An 11,083-nucleotide genomic window follows, 5' to 3' on the forward strand; every position below is an offset into this window, starting at 1 on the left:
GGTACAGTAAAAATTATTTGGTTTCCCAACCTTGAGGTCAGGGTTTGTATCCTTCGCTTGTGTCCTTGAGCAATTAGCACTTTATCTACGTTGCTTCAGTCTACCCAGCTGTATCAACGGCTACCAGCAAATTTCTGGGAGTAACCTTTTGTGGCCTAGCATCCCACCCAGTGTAAGCATTACACTCTCAGCTGCCTCATACTTCTTGAAACTTGGGATAGGCTCCAGCTCATATGAGTCCTGTGACTCAGCAAGGATTTACTACTACTGAAGCAGATGGCATTCAAAATTGATTTTTGCTTGTATAAATCAGATTAACATTTCACGGAATTGACGTATTGTATTTTTGCTTTAGGCCAAGCAAGGGTGGGAAGCGTCGAAGTAGAAGATTAAATAGTAATACTTCGGCGACTAACATGAATACCTCAGCTGGATCTGTTTCTGAGGAGAGAGTAAACAGCAGTGGGTCGTCACACCGAGCAAGGTCAAAGATGTCAATTATTGCAGAGGATCCTGAAGCAAAATCGAACAAAGGTACATCCAATAATTCCTTTATACAATTTATTTATTTATTATTAGAATGGTAAACTATTAAAGACAATTATATTTTTACATTAGTTGTTTTACACTGCATTATACTGAAGTCTCAATGAGCCTAATAAGAAAAGGTATGGATGGTGATGAAAGAAATACCCTATACAACTCCTATTGTAAACAATACAATGATGAAATCCAGTGTAAAAAATGTTTGACTGAGCATGATGGCATCACATCATGACCATATGTGGCAAAGACAAGCCAAACCAGTCACTCGTCGCAAAAATCGATTATGAGTTATTAATGTGTTGAAGAGTAAAGTAAGTGCTATAAAATGGTAAAAATCATTCAATCCGAAATTCCCTCATCGAAGTTCAAAGTTGAAAGTAATTTTGAAATTTGATTTCCTCGGATACACAAAAGAGACAAAACACACAATCAAGAAAGACATAAGAAATAGATCAATTACAATGAGCAAAATTACACAGAGTGTCTTATGAAGTTAAAAGGATTTAAACATACAGCTGGTTAAAGAACAATATATCAGAAATCAGCTTTCGAAGTTTGTGATTTTGAGCATTTCTCATTCAGAAACTATCATCAAATGCCTAAAATGTTTTGTTTTAATACTGAAAATGGGGAAAATAACAGCATATCATGATGTATAAATATATAAAGGTTAGTTTAGTGCAGTAATATAGGTTTTTGAAAATTTGACATTCCAGCATATTTTAGCCATTTGAAACACACACAATTTGAAATTTGCAGTGGCTTGTCTTTGCCACATATCGAGGCATTTCATGATATAGTGTCATACAACTGTATTTGCAACTAGTGACTGGTTTGGCTTGTCTTTGCCACATATCGAGGCATATCATGATATATTGTCATACAACTGCATTTGCAACTAGTGACTGGTTTGGCTTGTCTTTGCCACATATTGAGGCATATCATTATATATGGTCGTACAACTGTATTTTATCAAAGAAACTTTAATAATCTTGACAAAGCTTGAGACTTTGCTTGCTATCGCTATGATCTACCTTAAAATGCCACGCTATACCAGCTAAGATTCTCTTTGTGGGAATACTCTCAAGTCACAATACAAGATAGAAAGAGTAAATTGAAAACTTGAATGGTAAAATTACCTTGACAGTTTCACTGTTCTTTACACGAACAGCTTCTTACACACACAAAAAAATAATACAAGATATTTTTCTCTTTTTTTTTCTGATTTCACCACAACTTTTGAAAAAATGAAGTATTATTGTATCTTTTCTTTTTTGGGAATACAGCTGAGGTTCCAATCGAAGCGTCACAGAATATTCAAATTACGTGGGATGATCCAGCCGGACGCGAGGTGCGTAAGGAAATAATGGAACAGCTTCAGCGGTCAAGCAGTCCAACGCAACAACAGCAGATGTCTTTTGAGACTGAGGACTTGAAGAATGTAAGAATTATGTTTCATAAATCTGTAGGTTTTCACTTACTAAATCTGTAAATTTTTTTTTTTTTTTTTTTTTTTTTTTTTTCTCTATAGGAACAATTCACTTACACCATGCGCTTTTGGATTAGAGTGAAGTGAGTGAATGAATGAAGGAATGAATAGTATGGATGAATAAATAAATAGATAGTAATGGTATGAATGAATAAATGAACAAATGAGTACTGTATGTTGTGAAGAAGATAAATATATGCGTTGGATCATCACTTCAAAATGGAATCTAATTTTTGTTTGGTTAGTTAATAATAATAATAATGGTCGACTTATAGAGCGCATATCATAGAGACCTCTATGCGCTTAACATAAATAAGAATACAAATAGAATGATACTTAACTAATCCTACTCCTTAAACTAAGCATGGTTTGGCCGTTGGCTCCGAGGAGTTTCCTACTTCTTGGCTTGAACCAGCACCATGAGTGCATTTTGCTGTGTTGTTGTTATTGTGTTGTTATTTTATTTACTATCATTATTTTTGCTATTATTAAAATCCTTCATGTAACACTTCCTTTGAAGGAATCTAACAACACTACTGTCAGAGAACTAATGGAAGCTCAAGAGTTGTTGACGAAAGAAGTGGAGAATGAGGACCGGATGTTGGAGGAACAAGCCTTCAAAGCTCCTCCCATCAGACTACCCCCTGCAAGACCAGCTGTGGCCCCAGCCCCACTCACAGAAAAGCAAGAGAAAGAGATTGAGGTTAGACAAGACTTTTTCATACCTTATTCAGTGAACTTATTTTCTTAAAGACCTCCAGAAGAGACATAAAGATATTTTTTTATTAAATAATATGGTTAAAGTTTATTCATAAACAGTTAGTGGGATTGATAAATATTCTAAATTTATATAATTAAGTGAAAAAGATAGCTATCTCATTTTGGAGATTTCAAGCCAACGGCAGGCATTATAAGACAAATTGAAAAGTTGATTGTTTTTTCTGAAATTTCTATTTTATTTTAGTAGTGGTGCAACTTACTGGTTAAAAAAAAAAATTGATCAATTTGAAATCATTGACAGATTGCAGGTTTGCTAAAAAATAGTCTCACTTTATCTGCTAGTCTTATTTTGTATAAATTATTTTATTTTATTATACAATTATTTAATGCTCTGTCCACACTATGAAATTTTCTTTGATAGTGTTGTATGCCCATATCATCAGCCTTGTTCTCACTAGAGCCCTAGTATTTGGATCAGGAGCTAACCGTTAGCACCTGCGTGAGAAGGCCCAATCGGTTAGCACTAACCGTTAGCAGAATCCGGATACCGCGATCGGTTAGCAAGTGAGCACGTTTTTATCATCAACCAATTACATGTACGCGTTTACAATTTCCAGTTTCTTATTGGTCAGTGATTCGATCATCATATTTTTGGTATCCGGGTCAAGATTTTCTCGTATGGACGCACAGCAGCTAACAGTTAGCAGGATCCGGATCCTGCTGACCGTTAGCAGTCGTGTGAGAACATAGCCTTTATGAATATGTTTATGTATCTCACATTTTTTTTGTAAAATTTAATTGTCTGGACAAAGCTTACCACTGTCTTTGTTGAACTGGAAGTAAAATAACAAGACAAATTACACTTAGTGGTGGCGCCAGAAACAAATGCCCCACAGGGGCCCCCCCCCCCCTCACTGGTGCCACCACAAGTTGCGATGTTTCGGAACAAAAGTGTGCAATTGTCAGAGGTAAAATCTGTATTTCTTTAATCGTTCACAAGTTTTTTGTCAAAATGCTTTTTGTGTTTTAGAAGTTTCAGGTACAACATATCAAAATATTTTTTCCTACAAAGCTTTGCTTTAAAAGATATATTTTTCCTTGTTTTGTTGCAAAAATGTGTCCCATAGGGGTATGGTTCCCCTCCCCCTTAATACGGGGTGTCCTAAAGGAGTGCATTCTGCTCTATGTACGTAATTAATTTGCTTTCAATTGACAATAATAATTATTGAAATTTTATGTCTAATCATTCGTTATATCATGCAGCAGGAAAGACCGCCACCAATATTTATGCTGTCGTTCATGACACCACAAGAAAAGATGGACTATGCTGCCCTCATTGAGCAACTTGGTGGAATAGTGAAAGAAGCACAATATTTCGATGGATCAACTACCCATCTTGTAGTTGGCACGCCAACACGTAACGAGAAGTATCTGTCTGCCATGGCAATGGGCAAGTGGCTGCTTTCCAAGTCGTATCTAGAAGCTTGTCGTGAATCTAACCACTTTGTTGAGGTAATAATGATAATAATAATAATGAGGCCAAAAAAATGTATTTTTTTGTCGGCCATGTTTTGGGAAAATCCAAAAAAATGAGTAGCAAAACTTTTTTTTTAACCAAAAATGTGTTACGCTTAAAAAGTATATAATACACAAAATGATGCAACCATGCACCAAAATAGGCTAAGCCTTGGCCTCCTAGCCTAGCCCAAGGCTATTTCATCCTTGTTAACTCATGAAAAATAAAATATATTTTTTCTTGTAGTATAAAAAACTACAACTAAAATGCCAATCTTGAATTTTGTGAAATTTGAGTTGGTCAGGCGTGGCCAACACAATAATTTTTTTTTATTTAGCCTAATAATAATAATTGATCAGATAAAGGAGTTCATACATTATCAATATTTTTAATTTAATTTTTATGTTTTCCAAATTTCACCAAGAATAATATATCTTTTAATTTTTTGTTTAATTGATTCAATCATACTTGGGATTTTTCATAAATGTTGTTAAGGTGAATATAAAAATAACATTAATAATATATTATTTAATCTAATGACTAGTCTTTATTCTGATTATTGAACAGGAAGATATACACGAGTGGGGCTCAGCAGAGAACTTATCTACTCTACCAGACCAGGTAGCTAAGTTGGCCAAAGCTGCTCCAAGGTGGCGAAAAAAACTACAAGAAGAACGGAACAAGGTTGGTGTAGAGAAGTGATTGCAATGCTCAAATACCCATATTTATTCTAATAAATGCCCACTTTGAATATATGCCCACCACCCCCCTTCGAATAAACACCGCTCCAGAGCCTCATTTGGAATAAACACAAATTCTTTATATTTTTCAAATCTATCAAATGTTACATTCTTATTAATAGTTCCATGATTAAACAAAATTTAAATCATATTTACGTTTGATAAAAACAACATTTATTTATTGAATGTACGTTGTTTTCGTACCAATATTCGGTGGGATTTCCAAAGATGGGCGTGGCCCACCCATCGGCTCAGTGCCATGCCCACTGGCTTCCATTTTGGACGGCCTACTTTTTTTTCTGGCTAAACCCCTGGGTCACAGTCAATAATATATTTTCATTTTTACAGAGTGCTTCTGGAATTTGCTCTGGTGCATTCCATAGTTGGAAGATTTTACTTGGTGTCAGCCGAAAGAAAGAGGATGGTTTTAAACGATTACTGCAAGCGGGAGGCGCCAAGATACTTCAAGTGCGCCCTCCTTTCAACCACTGTCACTATGAAGAGGCAACTCACGCATTCATAACGGATGATGCAGCCTCTCAGGTTGGTATATATGTAGTCCGGGGCTGAGTTCTGAGATTAAATTATTGTGTTTCGGTATTTGGTACATTAAATAACCTAGCAAAAAGAGTCTCTTGGCGGCCAACTGCTTTCTAAAAGTACCCCTAAAAAAGTTAAGGTCTCCTTCCATTTAACTACCACTTCTGACCCCAGAGTTTCTATGGTCTTTAGCATTTTGATCTCTAATTAAAATTATAATAAGACATTTGTTAATTTGGGACCACAGAAAAGTGGTTTTTAATTGGACGTGGTCTTTAATTGGAGGGAGTTCTGTATATTCACTGAGCATATAAATTTGCATATCAATAACATGGGTGCCAAGTCTCCACCAGGTAGCAGGAGTCTGCTAGATCAGCGTTCCGCAAACTTTTTACTTCACTGCCTATTTACGATTCCAGGCACCAAGCCGCTGCCCAGCCGCACCAGTGACCAACATAACAAATCCTGGCAAGAAATTTTGATCATGAAGCCTCCATGAATTTACAATATTTTGACATCATTATCTGTTCTCTCAGTGATAAAATTTTATTGTATACAAATTAAATATTATTTTATTAAATAAATAATACAGTACATTTGTGTTTCCCACCCCCACCCCGACAATTGTTGATTTTTTTTTTCTACCATGATTCAACCAAACACGGTTCAGACACACATGTCATAGCTTTCTCCTTCTTCCAAAAACTTTTACGCACACTCTGTTACTCCGCAACTTCGAAAGACTACCTTACTATACAGGTATTATGTTTAGTAATAAAGTACAGTAGAACCTCGATTTTACGTACGGTACAGGACCAGAGGGCGTACGTAAATCGGGGGATTCGTAAAATAGAGGTTTTTGTTAAATTTGTGGTAACCTTTGACCTAGTAATACGTACGTAACGCTCAATAAACGTATGTACGAATGAACGATGATACCTAGGCTAGACCTAGCCTCTAGGCCTACGAATAAAACCATGTGTTTAATGTTTTTATTCATCACTTTACGATGTCATAATAAAGTGTTCGAATAAAACCATGTGTCTAGTGTATTAATTCATCACTTTATATCTTTTATTTAACTAAAATAAAGAACATGAAAATATTGTAAGATTACCTATACGACAAAGGTATAACTTGGGAATTCCCCTTCATGCCTATTCTAAACAACAGAGATGTGGTGTTGTCTGGGCCTGTTGAGACAACCTAAACCCATGTGCGCTGCACTGGGCGAGCCAACCAATTAGCGTTTGTGTACGTGAAACAGCAACCATGTGCTATGCACTGGGCGAGCCAACCAATTAGCGTTTGTGTACGAAACTATGTCTACTCAGCTTCATGTAGAAAGTTCGACCAGACGAGTTCTTCCATGGTTTGCCACACGAAGCTAAGGAGGAAAGCAATAATTTTGAGCACCATCGGTAGTTGTTCATCTCACTCAGTTCACATGGTTTTAGATTCGTTGCTGTTTAATGAAAATACGTTGCATTATGGTTTGTTTATTGTTATAGTTTATTGTTATATTCTTTTTACTTATGGTTGCTCTCAAAAGGGCCGTTTGTTTTGAATATTTTCTGGGTTTTTGATGACGTCATCGTCCATACGAGGCGTACGTAAAACAGAGGGTTCGTATAACTGGGGTACGTAAAAACGAGGTTCTACTGTATCCACATGGGCATTCGGTTATCAAGAAATGTGTGGTGTTGTTTGCTGTAGTGATCTTTCTAGGACAGGTCTTATATTTATTTTTATCTTTAGCTCATGACTCATCCCATCATTCCTCCATACCGGATTTACTCGATCTTACAGGGTTAATACTAGACGATAACATAGTGTCTAGCTCCCGAGGGGGCATAATAGACACAAAAACCGCTTATAACTCAAATAGTTATCTGGCATTTGGCACTTTAGCAGCGTGTAACAATGAAGCGGCTGTAACAATGAAGCGGCTTTATTAATAACTATTTTCTCCATAATGAAACGTCTCTTTGTTTATTTTTTTTTTTTATTTCCATACGGCTTCGCGGCCCTCCAAAAGTGTTTCGCGGCCCAAATTGCTAGATATTAGGACAGCATCTCGCAATCCCAAAAGCATGCAAAACTCTCCCAGACCCATCTCCAGCATATTCATAATATTGTATGGTTTTACTACTGTATTATCTATTGGTATCCCCACATGCAGCAAATTAAAAGTAGATGTGTTAATGAGACATCCCGGAAGCAGCTTCTTCCCACTTGGAACCCTGCAATGGATGCTAACATGAAGAAAGACACTTTATGTGCAAAAACACTAGTAACGATACAATTATTGACAGACATACGCTGCGTTATACAACAGACATATATGACCGTCAGCTGATAAAACCACCTCTGCTCTCTGTGAGCACTTTACGGTGTGACTCTCTGCTGACCGTCAATGGCAGACTGAGTGGAATTTCATTAAGAATAATTTTTGCGTGAGGCTCTTTGCACTGTGTTTTTTGTGGAATTATGTTGGCCGATGAGAATCTGGCGTATCATGTGTCTAGCTTTATGCTCCCATTAAAGAAGATTAAGAAGGGCAAGATAATGACATCATTGTCTTTTATATACTTTCTAGGTGGACATTCATACTATTCTTGATTATCAGATTTTGTGCCTGAAGCCTGAATACATTGCAGAATTTCTGACGAGAGATCCTCAGCCAGACCCAGACAGCTACCGTTTTAAAGGAGCTAAAGGAATAAGGTGAGAACAAATAAATACAAATAATGTGTGTGTGTGTGTCTGCAGGGAGTGAGCCTGCTGTGCCTGGGCGAAGTCGCCTGGGACCCAGTGGCCCAGACTCCAGGGAGTGGAGGTAAAATCAGTGGGAGGAAAATTTATTACAATATTCTAAGCAAGACACAGTTGGAATGAGAGTGCCATTTTCAGTGCAAAAGTGAATGTTGCCCACCTGTGGTGGAATGATAGACTACTTATTTTATTATTGTTAACCATGTGAATACAAGCAAAAATATAAACTTAAATTTAAAAACCACTTCTGGGACTTGGGTTTCCATGGTCTTCAGTGGGTTTGGTCACCAGAATAATAATGATAAAATACATTTGTGGCAAGACAAGCCAAACCAGTCACTTGTCGCAAATCCTGTTTCAGAGATATTGGCCAAAACATTTTGGAATATCAATTTTGTTTAAATCTGTTTTATTGCACTAGACTAACCTTTATATATATATCATGCTATGCTGTTATTTTCCTCATTTTCAATGTTAAAACAACATTATTTTACGATTTGGTGATAGTTTCTGCCTGAGAAATGCCAGAAATCTTAGACTTTGAAGGCTGATTTCTCAAGTATTATTCTTTAAACAGCTGTATGTTTGAACACTTGTAACTTCTTAAGGAAATGTCGGATTTTAATTATTCTTTTACCATTTTATAGCTCTTATTTTACTGTGGAACACTGTATTAATAACTAAAAATTGATTTTTGTGAACAGTGACTGGTTTGGTTTGTCTTTGCCATATTTGTTCATTTGGGACCACAGAATAGTGGTCTTTAATTGGAAGTGGTATTTATTTGGAGAGTGACTTGTATTTTAATTTTGAAGTCCACATGTCCATCCACAGTTTGCTAGTGTGAAGGGGAAAGTTGGTCCATCATAGGTCCTTGTAGTTACTGATTATTTTTTTGAGGTTGAATAGAGGGGTGCAGGTGGTTTTGGTTGGAATGGGAATATAGCACTCATTTACATATTGTATCTAATTTGTCTAATTTTCTCATTATCTGCTTTGGATTCTTTTTCAATTTCTAGAAACTCGGAAGAAAACAACAGCAAACTTGACCTTAGAAAGCGCAAAACATCAACAAATACAGACTCACCAAGCAAGAAAACACGGCTACGATAAATTTTAATAAAATTCATGCTGATATGCCAGACGATAAAAAAAAAATTAAAATTGATAACTGAAAACATTGTATTTCAGGCAAAACAAAAAGGGGCTGATTGACTAGTATTGTGCTACATGGTTGTATTGCAATCAAAATGTAATGTATTACGATTCGTAGTTGCCTCGGATATGTTGCCTTTTGAGTAATTTATTGTAATATAATATCCAAATATACTTTGTTAGTATTCGTTTTGTTGCCATAGTTTTGTACAGAACTCCCTATAATTGTTTAATTTGACAATGGTACTGTATATAATGAATTGCCAAAAAAAACTCATTCAGGTATAGCCAATCCTGACAATGTGGACCGCTTTGCATGGATTCTAATTCTAAATATGTAATATTTAAAACATTTTTGATTGATATGAAACAGTACTAATGTATAATAAAAGTATTTGTGTATTATTCAATACTTTAAGAAAACTGTATTGAGAAGAGAAATTTCCAAGGTAGCTTGGTGTCCTAGCTCCTCTGGAAGAGAAAACGAATGGAGATTGCGAGGTCCCAAGGGGAAGCCAATCTGCCAGCAGATCTGTTTAACAGACCTTTCTTCACACATCTAATTTCATTTTGCTGTGCATGATAAAACCCATTGTAATCGAGAGAAAATTGACAGAACAGTAGTAAAAACATGCAAATGTCGTGAATTTGTAGGAGATAATTGTTTACCGGGAGATTCTCCTTGCTTGCGGGAGTACAGGAGACCTTTTTGCGATTTCCAAGAGACTCCTACGACTGAAATCCGAGGTTCTTGATTTTCAATTTTGATGGAGAAAATATATGGTTGTCTGAAGCTCTGTACAGATTTTCAAATTTTTTTTGACAAAATGATTGTATGCCCATATATAGTCATGGTTTGCCTATATATGGTCATGATGTGATGTTGGGACCATATTTAGGCATATCACATGTGTTTGTGTAGTAAAATTTTATTGTCATGACAGGTCTATGAAAATTGTTTATAAAATATCACTGATGAATGTGTTTATATCGATATGTAATAAATTTACATACTGTAATTGATTATTTAAAAGATTAGAAATTTCTGGATATTTGTGAAATGTTTTTTACATATTATGTGATTTATGTATATTAACGAAAACAATTATACAAAACACATATATGGTGCAGTATATATCATCCATAATTCCGCAAAGCCAAAACTTAAGAAACAATAAAATTTCCTGTTAAATTAAAAACATTACTAGAATTAAACGAAATTAAAATCGAAAACAATAAATTGTTGCATCAAAGGTCTGAACGCCATCCTATAAAACCCTGGTATAAATTTGATCTTGCTAACAATAAATCATTTTTTCGGTTCAGTTATTCGGTTATTAGAAACACGACCACCTACTCTGGCATTGTTAACAAGAGTCTGAGTGTAGCTCGCTGTAACTAGTGGCATAAAGTATTGACATGGGAAGTGGAAGACTGATTACATAAAACACACGGTGAGGGGACGCCGATGATGCGTTTTCTAACTATTGGTAGTGCCATCAGCAGATCCAGGGTGCAGGCTCAGGAGCATGTCATTCTGTTGAAAACACTATGCTTTGAAAAAAAACATGGTTTTTTACAGTATGAGAGTGCCATTTCTGG

At 35.9% G+C, this 11,083-nt stretch overlaps 1 protein-coding gene across 3 annotated transcripts in view; it reads left to right on the forward strand.

Moving 5' to 3' along the window:
* LOC117103209 (DNA topoisomerase 2-binding protein 1-like) overlaps positions 1–10,757 on the forward strand; it is a 45,733-nt gene extending 34,976 nt beyond the window's left edge. For 2 of the 3 annotated variants that reach the window (XM_033243749.1, XM_033243750.1), the window contains 8 exons: positions 356–534; positions 1,833–1,987; positions 2,556–2,738; positions 4,019–4,267; positions 4,839–4,955; positions 5,360–5,554; positions 8,151–8,278; positions 9,346–10,757. In XM_033243749.1, the coding sequence (XP_033099640.1) occupies positions 356–534; positions 1,833–1,987; positions 2,556–2,738; positions 4,019–4,267; positions 4,839–4,955; positions 5,360–5,554; positions 8,151–8,278; positions 9,346–9,439 (1,300 nt within the window). In that variant the 3' untranslated portion in view covers positions 9,440–10,757. The remainder of the gene's footprint in view (positions 1–355; positions 535–1,832; positions 1,988–2,555; positions 2,739–4,018; positions 4,268–4,838; positions 4,956–5,359; positions 5,555–8,150; positions 8,279–9,345) is intronic. The other variant, XM_033243751.1, reaches the window with a different exon arrangement.
* The last annotated feature ends 326 nt before the right edge of the window (positions 10,758–11,083 follow it).

Source organism: Anneissia japonica, unplaced genomic scaffold (assembly GCF_011630105.1).
Source record: "Anneissia japonica isolate Jap-2015-1 unplaced genomic scaffold, ASM1163010v1 scaffold2652_len1590060_cov184, whole genome shotgun sequence".
NCBI classification, from domain to species: domain Eukaryota; kingdom Metazoa; phylum Echinodermata; class Crinoidea; order Comatulida; family Comatulidae; genus Anneissia; species Anneissia japonica.